The sequence below is a fragment of the Diorhabda sublineata genome, chromosome X (assembly GCF_026230105.1).
Source record: "Diorhabda sublineata isolate icDioSubl1.1 chromosome X, icDioSubl1.1, whole genome shotgun sequence".
Lineage (NCBI taxonomy): Eukaryota > Metazoa > Arthropoda > Insecta > Coleoptera > Chrysomelidae > Diorhabda > Diorhabda sublineata.
The window spans coordinates 19,786,171-19,806,213 of record NC_079485.1 but is presented as its reverse complement, the minus strand read 5'-3'; the positions used below and the strand labels follow the sequence as shown (position 1 = coordinate 19,806,213).

At 29.6% G+C, this 20,043-nt stretch overlaps 1 protein-coding gene across 2 annotated transcripts in view; it reads right to left on the bottom strand.

The window, feature by feature from the left end:
- LOC130450717 (metabotropic glutamate receptor) overlaps positions 1 to 20,043 on the bottom strand; it is a 566,010-nt gene that overhangs the window by 44,166 nt on the left and 501,801 nt on the right. The window contains exon 11 of one of the 2 annotated variants that reach the window (XM_056789302.1): positions 13,827 to 13,899. The exons of the other annotated variant lie outside the window; for it this stretch is intronic. Within the exon in view, the coding sequence (XP_056645280.1) occupies positions 13,856 to 13,899 (44 nt within the window). The 3' untranslated portion in view covers positions 13,827 to 13,855. Of the gene's footprint in view, positions 1 to 13,826; positions 13,900 to 20,043 lie in introns of those variants that run through there. 2 annotated transcript variants of the gene reach the window in all.

Sequence of the window (20,043 nt, the reverse complement as noted above, 5' to 3'; positions counted from 1 at the left end):
TACAATCACACCTTTCAATTAACAATTAGCTATATTTAGTTAGAAATAGATATACATAGACATACAAGTATCTAAAATGTATGACTTCAAAGCAACGGGACTGAGACAAGGTATTATTTATAATTATAGACAGATTGAATGAGAAATCGTGCAAACTTGTTACACTGAGTGGCCGTAACTACACTGCCTCTTTTTTCAATGTGGTAATACGTGGCTTTATCGCTATGGGATAAGTTCTTAAAACATGATTGGAACGTGGTAGCCACCCAAAGAGTGTTCCCCATTTCCGTGGAAGTTACGTGGCTATTCCATGGTAATCATGTGCCAGCCACTAGCGGCGATACACTTTCAATTTTTCCATTGGTTTAATCCACGTGGTTTCCACTAAAATTGTTAACTGTGAAAAATCTGGACCAACATATTTTAATCGTTTAGGCAAATTAAATATGTAATATATTCATTTTTTGTTGAGTGAAAACCACGACTACAACAGCTATTATGACCATTTTCTATTATTAATGCTTTGAGATCCATTCGGAATTATCTGCACAAAAAGGGAAATGTAAATGTAACAGATATTTATAAAGCTAAATTCATGTTTGATCATATTCTTGGAATCAACCTTCTGGATTCTTGCTTTTAAGATGTTCTATGGCATTTCCAGGCATATTCTTTGAACTGAATGGGACGTTGAGTAAGCATTGAACACGATGAAGGTTCAACATAACCATGTTATATTATTTTTATGAGTTTTGAAGACGATACAAGCTGAAAGAGGCCTATTCTGAGAGGATTTTTACTAAATTTCTGACTAAGCCCAATTCGTGCGATAATCTGTTTCTAATATTAGCACAAAATTTTCAAATAACAAAAATTTAATATGTATCTCAAGTATTCACTTAGTAAATTAAGTTATAGCCGAAAATAGTTCACTTTATGTTTGATGCACTTAATAAGCATTTAATTTAATAAATTTTTTGCATTTAATTATATGGAAGCGAAGAAAATGGAGAAGATATCTTAAATTAATTTTTACGATAATGTTAACATTGTTAGTGATGACCGATGAGGTGAGGTTGTCAACCAATTTAATTTTGATGAGTGATTTCCTAGCGACATAAAGGTCGATATGCCGACTGTTTCAGTTCTTGAAACGATATATTTTGAAACTCAGTTGAAAACGTTCTGACGGTAGATCTATATAATAAATGAAATATTTTTCTCTGATTACTATGAATATTTGCTTTGATACTTTAAGTAATGCATACCTTGAAGAGGCATAAATAAAAGAATTTTTATATTAAGAAAAGAAAAAAAAATTATTTTGATTTATTATCTAGCTGCTATTTCACTTACGTATAGCTCACTTGTTTGTCCACTTCTCATATTTTCTTGTCATATTTTAACAAAGGTATGAATAGTTTTCTGAAATTTATTCTGTTTCTTCAAGGCGTTATATCTTTCATATCTTCAATCTAACTTCTAAATATGAGCGAATACTATTTTTACGAGCCCGATCTGTTGAAAGTTAAACCGATAAAATTATAAAAATCTTGATGGGATTCAATGTCTAAAAAATAAAGAACAAATAAAAACAAACAAAAAAAAAAAAGAAAAAAAATAATAAAAATAAGCTAAATTATAAGCGTTTTTTTATTGGAAATATTTCAATGAAACACCAAAGTAGATTAACTTAAATATATATATATATATATATATATATATATATATATATACAAAATACACAAAATAGAGCTATAAATTTTACTTAAATTATTTAGATCTTTTTTATCATTTATAGCTTTTTCGTTCTTATAAATGTTAACCATTTCTAAAAATTCTCTTTTTCGTGTATTAGATTCCGTTTAAAGAATTTTCGAATCTTATAATTGAATTTATGTTTTTCCGATATTTCATGGTTCGTTAATGCAGTTCTATTTTTTTATCGCATTGAAGTCTTCTTGGTCTATTTTCTAAATACTAAGATGTTTGCCCTATGTAAACAGCGTTGCAATTATTACAAGGCACTGGATATATAATATTACTTCTTTTGTTTTTTAGTGTTTTAGATTTTAATTTAGTGAATTATTTGGATAATGTGTTATGTCCTCTATGATTTATACTAATATACTAAAACCAAATAATTCATAAATAGTAATAGAAATCTCAAAATTTTGAGAGCAAATAAATCTAATAAAACTGTTATTATGAAATCAGAAGATTATAATAATAAAATGATGAGACAACTTACAAAAAAATTAAACAAGACCCTACGAATTCTTATCAAAAATAAAATAATGATCTAATCCGATCTTGGAAAGAACAGATTTTATTTCGCCATCAGACGCAAAAAAATTGAAAATTCACAATGCCTTACCCCCTAAAATATATGGTTTACCAAAACTCCACAAACCTGAAATTTCCCTTCGACCAATTGTTTCAAGTATTCAAACTCTTCTCACCCCATTATCTAATGATTAGAAATATATTTTGAAAAAACTTTTATATCAAAACAAATACTATATCAAAAACACATGGGATTTCAAAGAAAAAATTGAAAGTATCAAAATTCCTAATGGATATGTATTTATTTCGTTAGATGTGGTTTCTTTATATACAAATATTCCTATTACTATTGTGAAAATTATATTAATGAAAAAATGGGACAAAATCAAAGGAATAAACAGAAATATCTCAAAATGAATTTATAAAAGCTATAGAACTCACACTTATAACATATTTCACATATGAAAATGAAATATACAAACAAATTGGTGGTTGTGCTATGGGGGCTTCTATTTCAAGTATTATAGCACAATTGGTAATGGAAGATATTGAGGAAACGGTTCTAAGCAAACTTGATATAAATATTCCATTCTTTTTCCGATATGTAGATGATTGCATTACTGCTGTACCAAAGAATCAAATTGAAAACATAAATAAAAAATCAATTCTTATCATGAAAAACTTCAATTCAGATTCGAGGTCGAGCAAAATAATCGAATCAATTTTCTTGATGAAACCAACTTGGTCCTCAAGATATTTAATCAATTCGTGTTATCCCATGTCACTAAAAAATATCAGTGATAATATGTTTGGCCGATAGATCTATCCAACTATCAGATCCTGAATTTATATCCTCAGCTATTCAAAAAGCAAAAACTGCACAAAGAAAATAATATTCCTGAAAAAATGATAAATAACATATTCAGGAAAAAGATAAACAGATACTACAACCAATTTAAAAACAAAACAGAAACGAAACATCAGAACATAGGACATTTTTCATTACCATATGTACAAGGACTTTCCCTACAATTTTGAATTATTTCAATAAATATGATATTAGTATAAGTCATAAAGGACATAATACAATATCCAAATATTTCACTAAATTATAATCTAAAACACCAAAAAACAAAAAAAATGATATTATATATCAAGTGCCTCGTATTAATTGTGACGCTGTCTACATAGGGCAAACATCTCAGTATTTAGAAAATAGACTAAGAGGTCATCAATACGATACAAAAAATAGAACTGAATTAACGAACCATGATTCATAAGAACGAAAAAGGTATAAATGACAAAAAAAATCTAAATAATTTAAGTAAAATTTATAGCTATATTTTGTAAATTCTAATAAAACTACAAATAATTTAATTGATTACCGCTATATATTTAAGATATAGGGACCAAGGAAAAATTAAATTTTCTTATTAGAACAAAGATCTAAGTTGATTTCATCCTTATTTTGATATTCATGATGAAAGTGAATATAATTAAGCAAATTGCCAGTGTCAATATCATATTTTGATAAAGACTTAAAGAAAAGTCGAAACGTCAAAGTTTATCTTCCTTTTAGAAATTATCAAAAAAAACTAATTTTAAAACAGAAGAGATCTAAAATCAAGAACATTTAGATACAATAATAAATAAATAAATTATATAAATATATATATATATATATATATATATATATATATATATATATATATATATACATATATATATATATATATATAATCCGGACTGAAATTATGGTGGAATACAATATAAGAAATATGTATAAATGTTTAAAATTTTACTCACAATAATCAACAAGATTGTCGGTGGTTCTGAATTGTATTAATTCTTGTAAAAATTATCAAATTCATAGAATTCAAAAGTCAATACGTTGGTAGAAATATTGATTCTGGTTACTATAGGAATTTTTATTAGTTTTTAATCTCTTACATTATGAATGACGTTGAATTTTTATAGAATTTGTTTTATCAAGATCTAAGAGATATGCATAAATTACACGAATGTTATTTAAATCAGTTTTTTCATCCTCCACAAAACTGCCAGACAGCAAAACTGAAGAATTTTTCTACTCAGTTGCGAAAAAATAGGTTGATACCCACATTTTTAAATTTGAAACTATCCCATATAAAATTTACAAATAGTTACCTGCAGCATGAATATCAAAATCATGTTTTATTTATATTTATTTTCCAAGTTATTCAACTATCTATTACCGAATCAACTACTCTAATAGGAAAATTAGAAAATGATTTAAAAAACATAAAATTTAAAATAAGTGAAGTAATTCCTAAGAGTATTTTACAAAAATTTCAAGAAAAATGTCGAGAAAAAACTGAATCATTTTTTAATAAATGCAAAGATAAAAATATTAAGAAACTTGATAAGCTAATATTAAAACAATAACCTATTGCTAAAAAGGACCCAATTTTGCACAGAATATTTCTAGTAACAAATTACCTGTGACAAATATCTTATGTAATATTGAATGCAGCATCAATAACGAAATTCAAAATGATATGAATTCTATACTTGTGATATTATCTCTAATTTTAAAAATAAATTGAAAAACAAGTAATAGGTAATATGAAACCTCTGAATATAAGTAAATCCAAAAAAATATCAATCAAAACAGAAATCTCAGAATATTGAAATTAGATAAATCTAATGAAACTGTTATTATGAAACCAGAAGATAATTATAATGAAATGATGACATTATTAAACGATAAGACAACTTACAAAAAAATTAAACAAGAACCTATATATTCTTGTCAAAAACAAAGTAATGTTATAAATCGATCTTGGGCAGAACAACTTTTTATCATCCCCCTGAAATATATGGTTTACCAAAGCAGCACAAGCCTGACATTCCCATTCAACCGAAATATACAAACTCCTCTTGCCCCATTATCTAATTAATAAGCATAATAAACTATTAAGGAAATGAATAAGTTTAGTTTCCTGGAAACTAATCCCAATGCAAAACAAAACAAATTTTATAGATTCAACGACGTCAATGATGGTGTTATGAAAAAAAGGCTGCAATGTTTTTTTTATGATAAAATTTCAGTTTTAGAAACGTTGACACATCGAAGATTAAAATCGCATCATGATTTAAGGGTGATTAGGTCACTAGATATGGTTCTATGAAGTGCCATGAGATCAGGGTTTCTCCAAGAGAAAATAGTATCATCTGCAAATAGACATATTTTACCACTGATGTCTAAATATGCGATGTCGTTTATAAACAGAAAAACGAAATAAAGCCTAGTACTGAGCCTCTGGGCACTCCACATTCTATTGGCTTGAGAGAAGATATCGTTGTATCAACCCTTACAAGCTGACTTTTGTTGGTAAGGTATGACTTAAACCATGCGAGAGGTATTGTATTCCCCTGAAACCGTAATACTGCAATTTGTTGATTAAAATATTATGATTAACATAATCTAAAGCCTTCATCATGAGCAGGTAAGTACTGAAGTAGTTGGGGTAATTCGTTTTGTAAGAAATTTAAATAAACTTGCCCATTAACAGTTTCGTCGAAGAAATATGGGCCTATGACATGATTCCCAATTATTCCACCCCATACATTTAATGACCACTTTGTTTGACTGATAGTCCGTATACAATGCGGTTGATCTTTTGCATAATAATGGAAATTGTGTCCATTAATAAACTCATTTTTATGAAATGTTGCTTCATCGGCAAATAATACAAAATTGAATAAATCTATGTTTTTCTGAATTTGTTCTTGAGCCCACTCACAGAAGGTTAAGCGCTTTTCATAATCATCATCCAATAGTTCCTGCATTCCCTGTATACGGTAAGGATGCATTTTGTTCTTAGATTGAATTTTTTGGACGACAGTACGACTTATGTCGGTTTGTTTTGACATTTCCCGTGTCGAGATATGAGGATCTTCCGTAACTTCAACCTTTCACTTTTTTCGTAAACTACACTACCAGTTCTGATAAATCGTTGAAGCAAATTTTCCAATGTCTCTTTTTCTCGGCTGTCTTCTATCTGGAAATTTCTGTTGATAAATCCTTTTTGTGAGTAAACAGTTCTTATCACTGGCACCTAGTACAAAAATCATATCAGTCAATTCTTGTATAAAAAAATTCATGATCTTAATTGCTTTCTCGTTCTTTGTAATACGTCTAGATAATAACTAATCACTCTGACTTAAACTGAAAATATCAAATTCACAGGTTACTTGATGAAACTATGGATATTTTCATTTCATTTGTTGGTAAGGTGATAATTGCTCAATTTAGTTTTGTAGATACCGTATTTATTTCATTGCAGTTTTTAAATATAAAGTAAAAAAATTACTGATTTCTTTTTGTCAAAAAAACTAGAATTAATTTAAACGTCACATTCAGTGTTTACTTGTTAAAGTGAATATTTTTAAATCGTAAACTATAAATGCAATTTTTTTAAAAACAGTTAATTTTAGATATGCATTATTAGACATAATTTGAAGGGATAAAATAGTTTTATAAAATGGTAAAATAATATACTGGATGTTCCATTAAAAAAAAAAAGAAGTTTTTGCTAATTGAAATCTCCTGAATCAATGCTTATCTAAAAAACACCCCAAAGCCCAAAAGAAACTTCTACCCTGTTCAAACATTTCATCTATCCTTTACCTTCGTACTTACCAAACAAGTTTAGTTACTAATCACGTTTACTAGGCAGCATTTATAGTGCACCAATTTTCGTCAAATCTTCATATTTTCCGCTCCAACTTGGCAACGTCACAATTTATGGAAGAAGAAGACAGGACTAGATGCAGAATTTTACGCTAAATTCGATGGTGAACAAATATACAGGGTGTCCTATTTAGAAAAACTTTAATTCATGTTATCACGCTTATGCTGAGTACCCTGTATATCTCAATATATTTTAGAAATGTGTATCGGTGCAATTATAACAACTTCTATCCAAACATAGCGATCTCAAAATTTTGAAAACAGATAAATCTAATAAAACTGTTATTATGAAATCAGAAGATTATAATAATAAAATGAAACTGTTAAGCGATGAAACACCTTACAAAAAAATTAAACAAGATCCTACGAATTTTTATCAAAAATCAAATAATGATCTAATTCGATTTTGGGAAGAACAACTGTTCATTTCGCCTTCAGATACAAAAAAAAAATTAAAATTCACAATGCCTTACCCCTTAAAATATATGGTTTACTAAAGCTACACAAACCTGACATTCCCCTTCGACCGATTGTTTCAAGTACTCAAACTCCTCTTACCCCATTATCTAATTATTTGAAAAGTATTTTGAAAAAAAAATTATACCAAAACAAGTACTGTATCAAAACCACATGGGATTTCAAAGAAAAAATGAATAATATAAAAATTTCTAACGAATATGTATTTATTCTGTTAGATGTGGTTTCTTTATATACAAATGTTCCTATTACCATTGTGAAAAATATATTGATAAAAAAATTGATTATAATCAAAAGATTATACAGAAATATCTCGAAACTAATTCAACGAAGCTATAGAAGTCACACTAACAACAACGTACTTCAAATATGAAAATGAAATATTCAAACAAATTGATGAATGTGCTAAAGGAGCTTCTATTTCAAGTGTTGCACATATACATACATACACATTCTTTTTCCGATATGTAGATGATTGCATTACTGCTGTACCAAAGAATAAAATTGAAAACATTAGTAAAAAATTCAATCCTTATCATGAAATACTTCAATTCACAATCCAGTTTGAGCAAAATGATAAAATCAATTTTCTTGATATCAAGATCAAGATATTTGAACTTCAATTCATGTCATCCTATGTCACAAAAAAGATCAGTGATAATAAGTTTGGCTGCTAGATCTATCCAACTATCAGATCCTGAATTTAGATGCTTAGCTATTCAAAATGCCAGAACTGCATTGAAAGAAAATAATTATCCGGAAAAAATAAAGTTTTTTAAATGTTCTTGATTTTACGCAAATTGTCAATGTCAATATTATATTTTGATAAAGACTTAAAATTAGTCGTAACGTCAATTTTAATCTTTCTTTTGAAAAATTATTAAAAAAAATTAATTTTCCACGGGGAAACGCCAGTTTGGTTTAACGTTAATTTATCTTATGAGAATATGTCTAGTACTGAGTTTGCTAAAGAAAGTTCAATAAACGGGAAGATGTATTTTAAATTCGAAATAATTCATAAAATCAAGAATAATAGCGAATCTCATATCTTGAATCTACTACTTTTCAAATAGGTAAATAATGTTCCGATTTTATCGTCAACTTACGTTTCTCTATCAATCTTGTTTCTATCTGACGTATTCAATTTGAATTTGATAATATTTTAGAAACCACGATATAGTAACTAGAACGAAATGAAATAGGAATTACTTCAAGGAGAGCCAATCAAATAACAAAAAAATTTATTGATACTTTATATCGAAGTATTGTGTGAATCTGAGGACATGTACAGAAAATATTTGATCAAAATGAAAACTTGTCAATAATTTATGTTGGTGAATTGGCAACCAATTTTCGATGGTTTCATTATGTTGAGTTGTGCCTAAAAATGTTATCAACTCTAATCAATTAGCATCCGTCCCTAATTATAGTCAGAACTGAAATACTTTCAAAAACACATAATTTTCCTCTGTAGTTTTAATTAGATATATAGTGATTATTTCCACATGTACGGCCACAATATCATAGTAATCTCGTTACGCTGTATTGAGTTACATCTTTTTCAATGGACATGACGCCGATCGACATTCTTATCGATATCGACATTTCTAGTGGATTACTATTGGAGAGATAAATAATCCGCTTACCAGTTTCGATCATGTCGGATGGGTATAATACCTATTCGGAAACTGTAATCCGAACTTAAGACAACACTAGCGCCTGCTATTTTATTCGTATAATTGAATAGCACTAAAGACTCACTCTAGTGCCATCCTTATCTTCATATTGTAAACCATCAGTCATGTTTTTTGAACTATATTCGCCATCAATATGAGACGTTCCTCCTTGCTCTCGGGATGTGGTTATAGATCGATCGATCGCTTCCAATATTTTTCACAAAATGAGTAAGGAAAGTAATTATTTTCCAAATTATTAAATACCAAAGGATACAGAGGTAAGAATAGTAATTATCTATTTCAATATAGAAATGTTCTTTGAAACACTTTTTTAAAAAAGTATTTTTATTTATAATAAACGACTTATAATTTCTACAGAAAATAACGGTACGGACAAATCAATATTTTAACAATGAACTTTATATATATGTCACCTACGCCATTGCCCTTACGTGGACAGTATATTGTGCTGATTAAGAACTTATTTATTGTAGAATTGCTTTGTTTGTGTTTACTAGGAGATTATTTAATTCACGATTGTAATAAAAAAATATCAGTCTTGTAATTGAGGTTGTGAAATGTATTTCAATTTTGTGGAGTTTCATGAATTCTTTAATTACAGCAGAATTAAATTCAGTGCTATTATTGCAAAAAATTTTTTTTCGGGTAATTGTGGTGAGAAAAATAATGTCTTATCTTGCTAGGAACTGATACAGAAACTTTATCGGAGATTTTATAGCATTGAGCATATTTGCTAAATTAATCTACAATCGTTAGGTAATAATTTTTGTTACAATGGAACAAAACAAACAATCAAACTGATATTGTTTTACACAGTCTATTTATTTTTGTTCTTCTTCTATATCTTGTAGTAACTTATTACAAAAAATAGCCTTAACGGTCGAGTCAAAAGTTTCGTAATCACAAATAAAGGGTCGAAATTCATGGGGTACATGTATTACGAATTTTTCATTTGGTCTAAGTATTTTTTTGAGAACATCAGGTATTACCATTATCCAATTGTCAGTGAGGTTTACTGTATATCTATGTTTATAAAAAGGTCAAGAAGTCAGATTTTCGATTGCGGTGTTTAATATTTTCGCTGAGAGATTGATTTTTGTCGAATTCTTCAAGAAATTCGCCTAGATCGAAATCATGGGGGTCCGGGTGTTCGGCACAAATAGAAGAAATTGAAAGTGCATTGACCTGTACTCTGGAAAGACAGTCGGCTACCTGGTTTTCTTTGCCTATTGTACATCGAAATTGTAATCTTCCAGTTTCAGTCTCCATCGGGCTAACCGAGATGTGGGGTCTTTAATTTTGCAAATCCATACTAGAGGATTGTGGTCACTTTCAACAGTGAATTTCTGACCATACAAATACGGGCGTAAGTGTTTACAGGAATCTAAGATTGCCAAAAGTTCTCTTTCGATAGTTGAATAATTTTGCTCGGCGGAGATCAAAGTTTGGGAGTAATACGATATGGGTCGATTGTTTTGTGATAATACAGAGCAAATGGCAATATTGGAAGCGTCGGTTGTCAAAACAAAAGGTTTTGAAATATCTGGGTACTGTAGAACTGGGGCAATGCATAAGAGTTGTTTGCAGTTCTTAAAGCATTCTTTGTAATTAACATTCATTGGGTCTATGATCGCCTATTTACGAGTGCATCGAGAGAAGGGTGATGTTATTATTGCGAAATTTGAGATGAATCTTTAGTAATATCCAATGAGTCCTAAGAATGATCTGACTTCTTTCACAATCTTTGGAATAGGGAAGTTTTTAATGGCCTCTATTTTACTAGGATTGGGCTTAATGCCTTCAGGACTCACAATGTGACCAACGAAAACGACTTCTTTCGTCAGAAATTCAGATTTGTCTAATTTAATTTTCAAATTTGCCTTTCGGAATGTTTCAAAGATTGCAGCGATGTGAATCAAGTGTTCTTGAAGAGACTTAGAGAAGATGATGACGTTGTCCATATAGACGAAACAACATTTTTGGAGAAAAGGTCGGAGAATGTTATCAATCAATTTTTCGAGAGTGGAAGGTCCGTTTTCAAAACCAAATGGCATTCGTAAAAACTCGTAGTGGCTATGGGATACGGAAAAAGCTGTTGTTTCGATTGAGTTTGGGTGGACTTCAATTTGATTGAAGCCTTGGGCTAGATCAAGGGTAGTAAAATATATGGATTTTCCTACATTATCTAAAATGTCCTCTATATTAGGAAGATTATACTTATATTCGACGTGTTTTCGCTTAATTTGCGGTAGTCAATATCCTTACGGAATTTTTTCCTGTCGGAAGCTTCGGTTTTTGATACAACCAAAATAGGGGCGGAATGAGGAGATATTGAGGGTCTAATAATTTTTTTGTCGAGTAATTGATTAACCTGTCTGGAAATTTCTTCTGGCATGGCTTTCAGATGTCGGAAACATTTCACGTAAATTGGGTTTTCATCTTTTGTCCTTAAGGGTTGAAGTAAAAGTTAAATCGGAATTATCGTCATAGAAAATATCATTATATTTATTACAAAGCTTCAAAATTTTATCGTTTTCTTCTTGGTTCAAATGCTGAGTATGGATTAATGAAGAATCGAATTTATTTGGACCGTTACATATTTCGTATTTATCTAAATGCTCGACATGGAGTTGGTAAATCGTTAATGTAACCGTTTGTAGCAGTATTAATAGATTAAGGAATTTTAATATTATTTATTATAGTTTAGAAGAATGTCACTATTGAAGATGTCTTCAGGAATTTTATTATGCAAGGTGTCAAAAGGAATAGAAATATTAAGACGTTTCAATGTAAGTAATATACTTTGATAATCTATCAAAGCTTGCAAGCGTTCTACGTCATAATTTCCTGTTGGTATGTCGAAGTCTTTACTTCAATCGGCAATTCTAGCGTCGATGGGTTCTAAAATGTTAAATTATTTGAGCAAGGGTGTTTTAATATTGGAGTTATACTTCCGTGTTATTTTCATGGACGTCAACGTAAAGGGCTTATTATAAATGTGATTTGAGTTGAAAAAGGTAGAAGCTTTAGGAGATATGAGTGTACCTGCGCCTCCTGTATCAAATAAAACTTTTAGTTTTGTTTTTGGCATAATTTTATTTATTGAATTGGTGCTTCGTGAGTGGCTTCGTAAAAATTTTCGTCATGAACATCTGGATGATAATTTTCGTTTTGAAAATTGTTATTTGTATCGTCAAAGTCCAAAGTATCGTGAGGGTTGAAGTTTTCATTTTGATGGCAATCAACATTAAAATTAAACATTTTTCTCGTGGAAGTACTCTTTGGTTGGTTTCTAGTAGAAATAGTTTGTACACCACTCATTGGTTGTGGGACATTTCGAGAAGTTAGAAAATATCTTTAGTGTTGTGGAGCAAGGGGGTTTGGATTATTTCCAAAAGAATTGCTGGTAGATGGATTATTTAATGTATGGTTATTACCAAAAGTATTGTTAGGCTGAGATCTATTAAAACTTTGAGTAATTCTAAAGAGGTGGTTATTTTGAATTCTATTTATTGGAGAAGTAGGGAGATTTGAAAAAGAGCTATTTTGTGGGGGACTTGGGTTAATAGTAGGGTTCCGCGTGAAAGTTTGATTAAGTCTATTGTGGTTTGAAGGAATGGAATTTTGTTTGGATTTTTGGATAGAGGGTAATCTTCTATTTTGTTGACTCCTCAAAAAGTTCATATATAATTGTTGATTTTTATGATTATCGTAGGAGATACATTTTTGCAGGGCTTCATCGAGAGAATTCATTTGAAAATGTGATAAATATTCACAATATGGCTCGTTAACATCAGTGCAAAACGTTTTGAAAGTAATATTTTCAATGTATGGAGTTTTGAAATTTACAGTTTCTACATTATCATTATATAGCTATATGTTGAAGCAAATCATTCAAATTATTAGAGATTCTTTGGTGATATTGGTCATAGGTTTCATTATCGTACTGAACTGTTGTAGATAATTGAGTTAATAAAATATCTTCGGAGCGTCGATCTCTGTATTTAACTAGTAATGCTGAACGTGCATCTGTCGAAAGTGTTAAATTTGAGTAGTTTAAAAAATCTGGAGGTTTACCTTTTATACGAGAAATAATATTGGCATTCAATATGAATTCTTGAGGTTGAGTGAGATTCTGTGACCGAAGGAACGTAATTGAGTTATCTACCGATTTTACAAAAGTTGAAACTAACTAAATTCAGGTAGAGTTGTATAGAGGCTGGAGATATCATTGTTTTGAAGAGACATATTCAAGCTATCAGTGTTTCGAAATTTTAAAATTTGAGTTTTGGAATATCGAGAACTATTAGCTGAACTGTCCAAAGGGTTTATAGAGAGATTTGACAATAATAAATGTAAGTTATTCTCAGAAATATCGCCAAAAGTGCTCATAAATAAGGTGAAAAGGAACATTGTACTTACAAGAGGATGATCATTGGTGATGTCTTGATGTCCGCATACTACGTTTTTCTCGCCTTGGTTCGATGGATCGTCTCGTTTAACAACTAAAGTTGACCAGGAAGTTTGTGTTTCTGTAAGAATTTGATCCCGTTCGCAGCGCCAGAAATGTTCTTTGAGACACTTTTAACTTTTTAAAAAAAGTATTTTTATTTACAATAAACCATTTTCAAGGGGTTTTGTGCCTCACTCTACCTACTCCTCATTTTAGTGTACTATAAGTTGCCACGGCTTCAAACCGCCTACCTAATGATACCAAAAGACTGGTTTGTTAACTGTTCCGAGCCGTAAATTGCTTCTTATCTGATTCGTTGACTATTAACACAAATAGAGAAAATCGTTGGTTTCATTTTTGAGTGGATAAGGAAAATTTGATTTATTTGATTCATAATTTTAGCTTCATTCGACTCTGTTCCAAGAATTTCAATATTTCACAATTAAGTTGACTTCGAGTATTAATAACTTATAAACTGTACTTGAAGATATATCAAGTGTTATTTGGCAAATGGCAGTAGAAAATCTTCAGGGAATTATTATTAGTATAGCTAACATTAAAATTCCATTTATTCATTATCAAGTAAATCACTGTATTACTCTTTATTCAAAATAAAAACAAAAATTCTATTAAAATCTAAATTAGATAAACAATTTCAATTTTTCCTTTGAAAAAATCCGATTCACAAACGACATGCTACAAAATAATACAATACACACTACTTAGAATCAACAAAAATATGACAATAGATATTACGGAAAATCACATAAAAATACACTATTATCAGAAGAGCCGAATTTGTAGCAATTTGAGAGTAAATGATAATTAATACTAAAAAAAAGAAAAAACATTACCACCAATTATTCAACAAAGGGAATCCTGAATATTTATTATTGCATTTACCTATCATAGTTGCAGGATACATTTCAATTTGTGACTAATACATTGAATCCTTGCTGAATTAATACAGTTTGGTGCAAGAATTCTATTTATTCTGAGTAATACTATGTTTGAGATGGAATCAATAATTATTGAGCTGGAATTTTTGGAAACGTTGGTGATATTTATACTTATCAAACTGTTGACACTACCACTACATCAACACTCACAATTAGACTGTCTGACGCGCGTTTCGATAAAGAAGTTGTCTTAAAACAATGAAGGTAAACTAAAACGTAGTAACGCTACTTACATTTTTTATACTAAATTTTTTAATACTTCCAGCGGGAAAACTTCCTTGGCGGAAATCTTCACATTTATTCCTAACTACTACACTACTAATCGTCAAGTTAATAGTTAATAGTTAATAATTCAATCTCTGAAGAAGATAACTTGGTTATCGAAGCGCGTGTCAGACAGTGTAATTGAAAGTGTTGGTGTAGTGGTAATGTAAAAAGTGTGTCCAGAGCTAATAATTGAGTCTAATAAATTTTTAATAAAATGCACTCTATAATTGATGAATACAAAATATACATTTCTTATATGTAATATTTATTCTCATTAGACCTGTGGCTAATGCTTCGTTGCAACCTTAGTGTACATTATCTGATTATTACGTTGTTCATCGATTCCATAATCTTACTTCGCGGTTGTGTAAAAGATTTTTTCTCTACAACAAATGGAGCGATCATAATCCATAGGGAAAATCAATTTTTTCTATTAAAGCCTATAATAATTTTCTTTCCGTAAACCTCATACACATAATTCTTCTATCGTATTTCTTATTACACAGCATCATCAATTTTGTCAGACAACGATTTTCCATTTCTTATCGCATTGAATGTGATTCATTTAAAATGTTTTTGTTTTGAAGAACATCATTGTGCTGAATATAAATTGAATTTATCATAATATATTATACGGATATACAGAGCAGAATTCTTGAAGATAGATTCAAATTTGTAATGTAAATATATACAGGAAAACTAAACTGAAAAAATCAGAATTGCTGAAAATCGTGGAAACCGTTACAAAATAATTGAGACATATCATACTTAACATTTATTAAGCATTTTTTATTTGACCCTAGTTACAATTTGAGAAAGTAATGTAATCTAATGCTAAAAAGTTTAACGGAAAAAAACTATCACCCAAATCAAGGCTATACTTCATAAATGCAATGGAACTCTAAATCACCAATTTCAATTGTATAATAAAGGTTTATTGAATTTCCTTGAGACCGTTCAAGCATTCTGGATGCCTAGTTGAGGTCTATACACCCTAAATGATCGATGTGAAATTCAAAGTGTGACAGACTGTGGCAACTAAGGACATCTCATCTAACTGAGTGGTCTAAATTCCTAGTGATTACGCGAGTTAAGAAACGACAAAGGCCGAGTCACAATAAAATAAATAATTACCTTGTATTATAATTTTTCGTTTTTAAAAAGTATTTTTCGGAGTGACATAATATCATTGGCGTAGTCAATAGGATTTTCTTGATTCAACGTATAGCACGTTAATTTTTCGTATTAACGACTAACCGAAAATATCGAACTTTTGACCGGTTTAATTTGAGTGTATATCGAACTTTGAAATACCTGTATTGCTCGAAGGAATATCGAAAATAAGCAGATGATTCAGAACCGTTCAACCACTTAGAAGAAGAAAAGACATTACAAAAGACAAAAAATTACATCTTGGGCTCAATACTACATCGATTGAACCTATAAGAAACAAAATTAAGAAGTAAAATTAGAAGATAATAAAAGTTTTCCTCTTGTAAGTACCAATATTTTTCCTTAATTTCCTTTTCCGATAGTAATTTTATGAGTGATTTAATATAGGTGATTTAGAAAATTTATTAAAGAGAAGTCTAACTTTAAGTGAAACAGATAGTGCTACAAATTCAATACTCAATAAAAATAATAATAATAATTTAGAAATGCCTTCTACACCAACTAATTATCAATTACTTAAACTTTACTTAGATTTAATTCCTTCGCACGATGGAAATCCTCACAATATTTATAGGAAATTGTGAAAGTCTAATATCAGTTTTTGCTAGTGAAACTGACGTAACTTTAAATACATTTTTGTTAAAAGCTATCCTGGGAAAACTCACAGGACGAGCTTAGATATTAATTGGTTCTAGAATAGAGTTAAGAACATGCAAAGACGTCAAAGATATTTTAAGCTTCAGTTTTGGCGATCAACGAAATATTGATTGTCTTATTCAATATTTAATTAATTTGAAATCTTTCAAAAATGAACCACCTTATAATTTTGGCATGCGTTGCTAAGATGCACGCAGTCTAATTATTGCAAAATTAAATTCTCTAAGTAATATTAACAAACGGAGAATTCCACTAGAAAATTATAATAATTTAGCTTCAAAAACTTATATAAGAGGATTATCTTTACCTTTACAAACAAATGTTAGATTAAGAGTACCAGATAGTTTAGAGGAAGCAATGAGTTTAGTTATTGAGGAAGAACATTTCATGTATTCAACTCAAAAGAGTAATCAATTTAACTCAAACACTACTTCTAGGCCTACTTTAAGAATAACTCCTGCTGAAACTAATTATAGACAACCAACGCCTATCTTTTCACCCAATTTTAGTAATATTAAGTCTCCTCAAACTTTTCAGCCACATCAACCAAATTTTATGAATTCACATCACTTTAGACCGAATTTCCAACAAAATAATAATTCTTACAATTGGCGACCCAATAATAATTTTCCTATTCACCGTCAACCTTTTTTTTCAAAACCAAAATCGTCAACAGATTTTCCAAAATCCAAACCGTCAAACGAATTTCCCAAACCAACAACGTCAACCAGATTGTCAAAGTGGAAACATTCCTAGACAAGATAATAGACCTAATAATTCACAAAATTATATAAACCAGACACTTTACATTCAAACTATTGATGATTTTAATGAACAAATAAATCATAATTCTGAAACTTGAAATTCATTTGAATATCTGTACGAAAATTCAACGTATAACAAATGGCTTATAAATGCCTAGAGCTTTAATAAAAATTGATAATAATTTTGCTACAACTACAATTATAAATAGCAATGAAAATCCAGTAAAATTAAATATGAACTTTTTGAAATCAAAATTATAAATCCACTTGAAGTAAATTTTGTTAATAAATTAGAATGCGAATCTGATACGGACCTGACAACTATTCAACAAAATAAATTGAAAGAAAATTTGAAAAATCTTAGACTTGAACATTGTAACAAAGAGGAGAAAGAAGCTATTAGATTTATATTATATTTAAATTTACATTATAATTATAGAGATATCTTTTACTGCGACGGAATACTTCTGAGTTTTACAAATCAAATAAAACATAAAATAAACTTCACTGACAATACACCCATATATACGAAATCTCACAGGCTTCCCGAGATTCATAGAGAAGAAGTGAACAGACAAATCATGAAAATGTTAGATGAAGGTATCATTGGACCTTCTACATCCCCATTTAAAATCGATATCCCATTTCACGAATACATGAAATCTTGCTTGTGGAGATCTTGCTAGTGAATTTCATCAGATAGAAATTGATCCGCAAGATATTGACAAAACCGCCTTCAGCACCCCACAAGGACATTGTCACTCCAAACGAAATAGTTTCAGACTTAAAAATGGTCCATCTACTTTCCAAAATGTCATGGATAACGTATTACGAGGTTTGACTGACGAAACTTGTATAGTTTATTTAGACGACTTTTAATGTATAGCACATCCCATCAGGAACAGTTAGAAAAATTGAAATCTGTATTTAACAGATTAAGACAACACAATTTGAAAGTTCAGATCGACAAATCGGAATTTTTGAAGAAAACCATTATGTATTTAGGGCATATAATCACACCCGACGGCGTAAAAACTAGCCCAGATAAAATTTCAGCCATAAAATATTATCCGATTCCCAAAAATCAGACAGAAATTAAAAGCTTTCTAGACTCTTAGGTTACTACCGACGTTTTATACCCGACTTTGCTAAACTAACAAAACTAATAACAAAATGTTTAAAAAAACGACCTAAAATCATACATGATGAAGATTTTCTAAATTCATTCCAAACTTGTGAAGAAATTTTAACCAATGATCCAATTTTTCAATATCCCGATTATTAACAAATATATTCTTACAACTTATGCCAGTAAATATGCAATAGGAGCTGTTTTATCCCAAGTAAATGTACCCAATGACAAATCCATAGCATATGCTTCTAGGAATTTGAATTAATCAGTTATAGAAAAAGAACTGCTTGCCATTGTTTGAGCATGTAAACACTTCAGGTCTTATCTATAGGGTATACAATTTCATATTTACACTGATCACAAACTTCTTTTTTGGTTTTTTTAGTCTCAAAGAACCTAATTCCAAATTAGTCCGATGGCGATTGAAGCTAGAGGAATATGATTCTAAAATTTTGTACAAAAAGGGCAAATTAAATTCCAATGCTGATTGTATATCTCGAATTCCTATCAACGCGTTAGAAACCGAATCAATAAATAATAACACTGGAGATTCTTGAGACGACATTTTAGATTTCTTACAACAACTAGCCGAAAATATTCCCATAGATCCACAACCTTCTACAAGTAATACGAATCAATCAAAGGCAAATATTATTTCTGATGTTCAAATACAACCTCCAAATTTTCAAAAAGATAATGATGGTAATGACTTAAATACTCTCGAACTCTTTTGGACAAAATATGATTCGAACGACGACTCTGACGAAGAAACTAGACACTCAGCAAAAGAGAACAATAGTAACGGTATACCCATTTTAGATGAAATGATAAATAATAGAGTTCATCAAATTTTCGTCTATTCAAACATATATTCAAAAACAGATGTTTCCCACTAAAATAAAAAAATAATAAAAGTAAAAATTTCTGAATCAGATGATAAAAAATTTATTTTCTGTTTTATAGCCGACTATACCGATTTGAATAATACTTTTTACATATATTTTCATAATAAAAATTTATATCGTGATTTCAACAATGTCTAATTAAAACATTTCTGTGATGATTAATTAAATGTACAAAATTACTCAATACTACTAAAGACACAGAAGAACAAATACTTTTGTTAAAAAATTATAATGAAGGTAAATATAACCACAGACGAATTAATGAAACTTTAGAACAATTACGTGAACTTTATTATTGGAAAAATATGAAAAACACAGTCACAAACTATATTAATAATATTTTTTGTCAGAAAAATGAATATTCTAGACATAATCCTTATGTTCCTCTTATGTTGACAGAAACAGCAAAAACCCTCCCAAATTATTCATATGGATGTTTTTATTTTTGATGAAAAAAAGTATTTAACTTTAATTGATGCTTTTATGAAATTTGCACAAGCAATATTAATTCCAGGAAAATCCGCAGTAGTTATAAGCA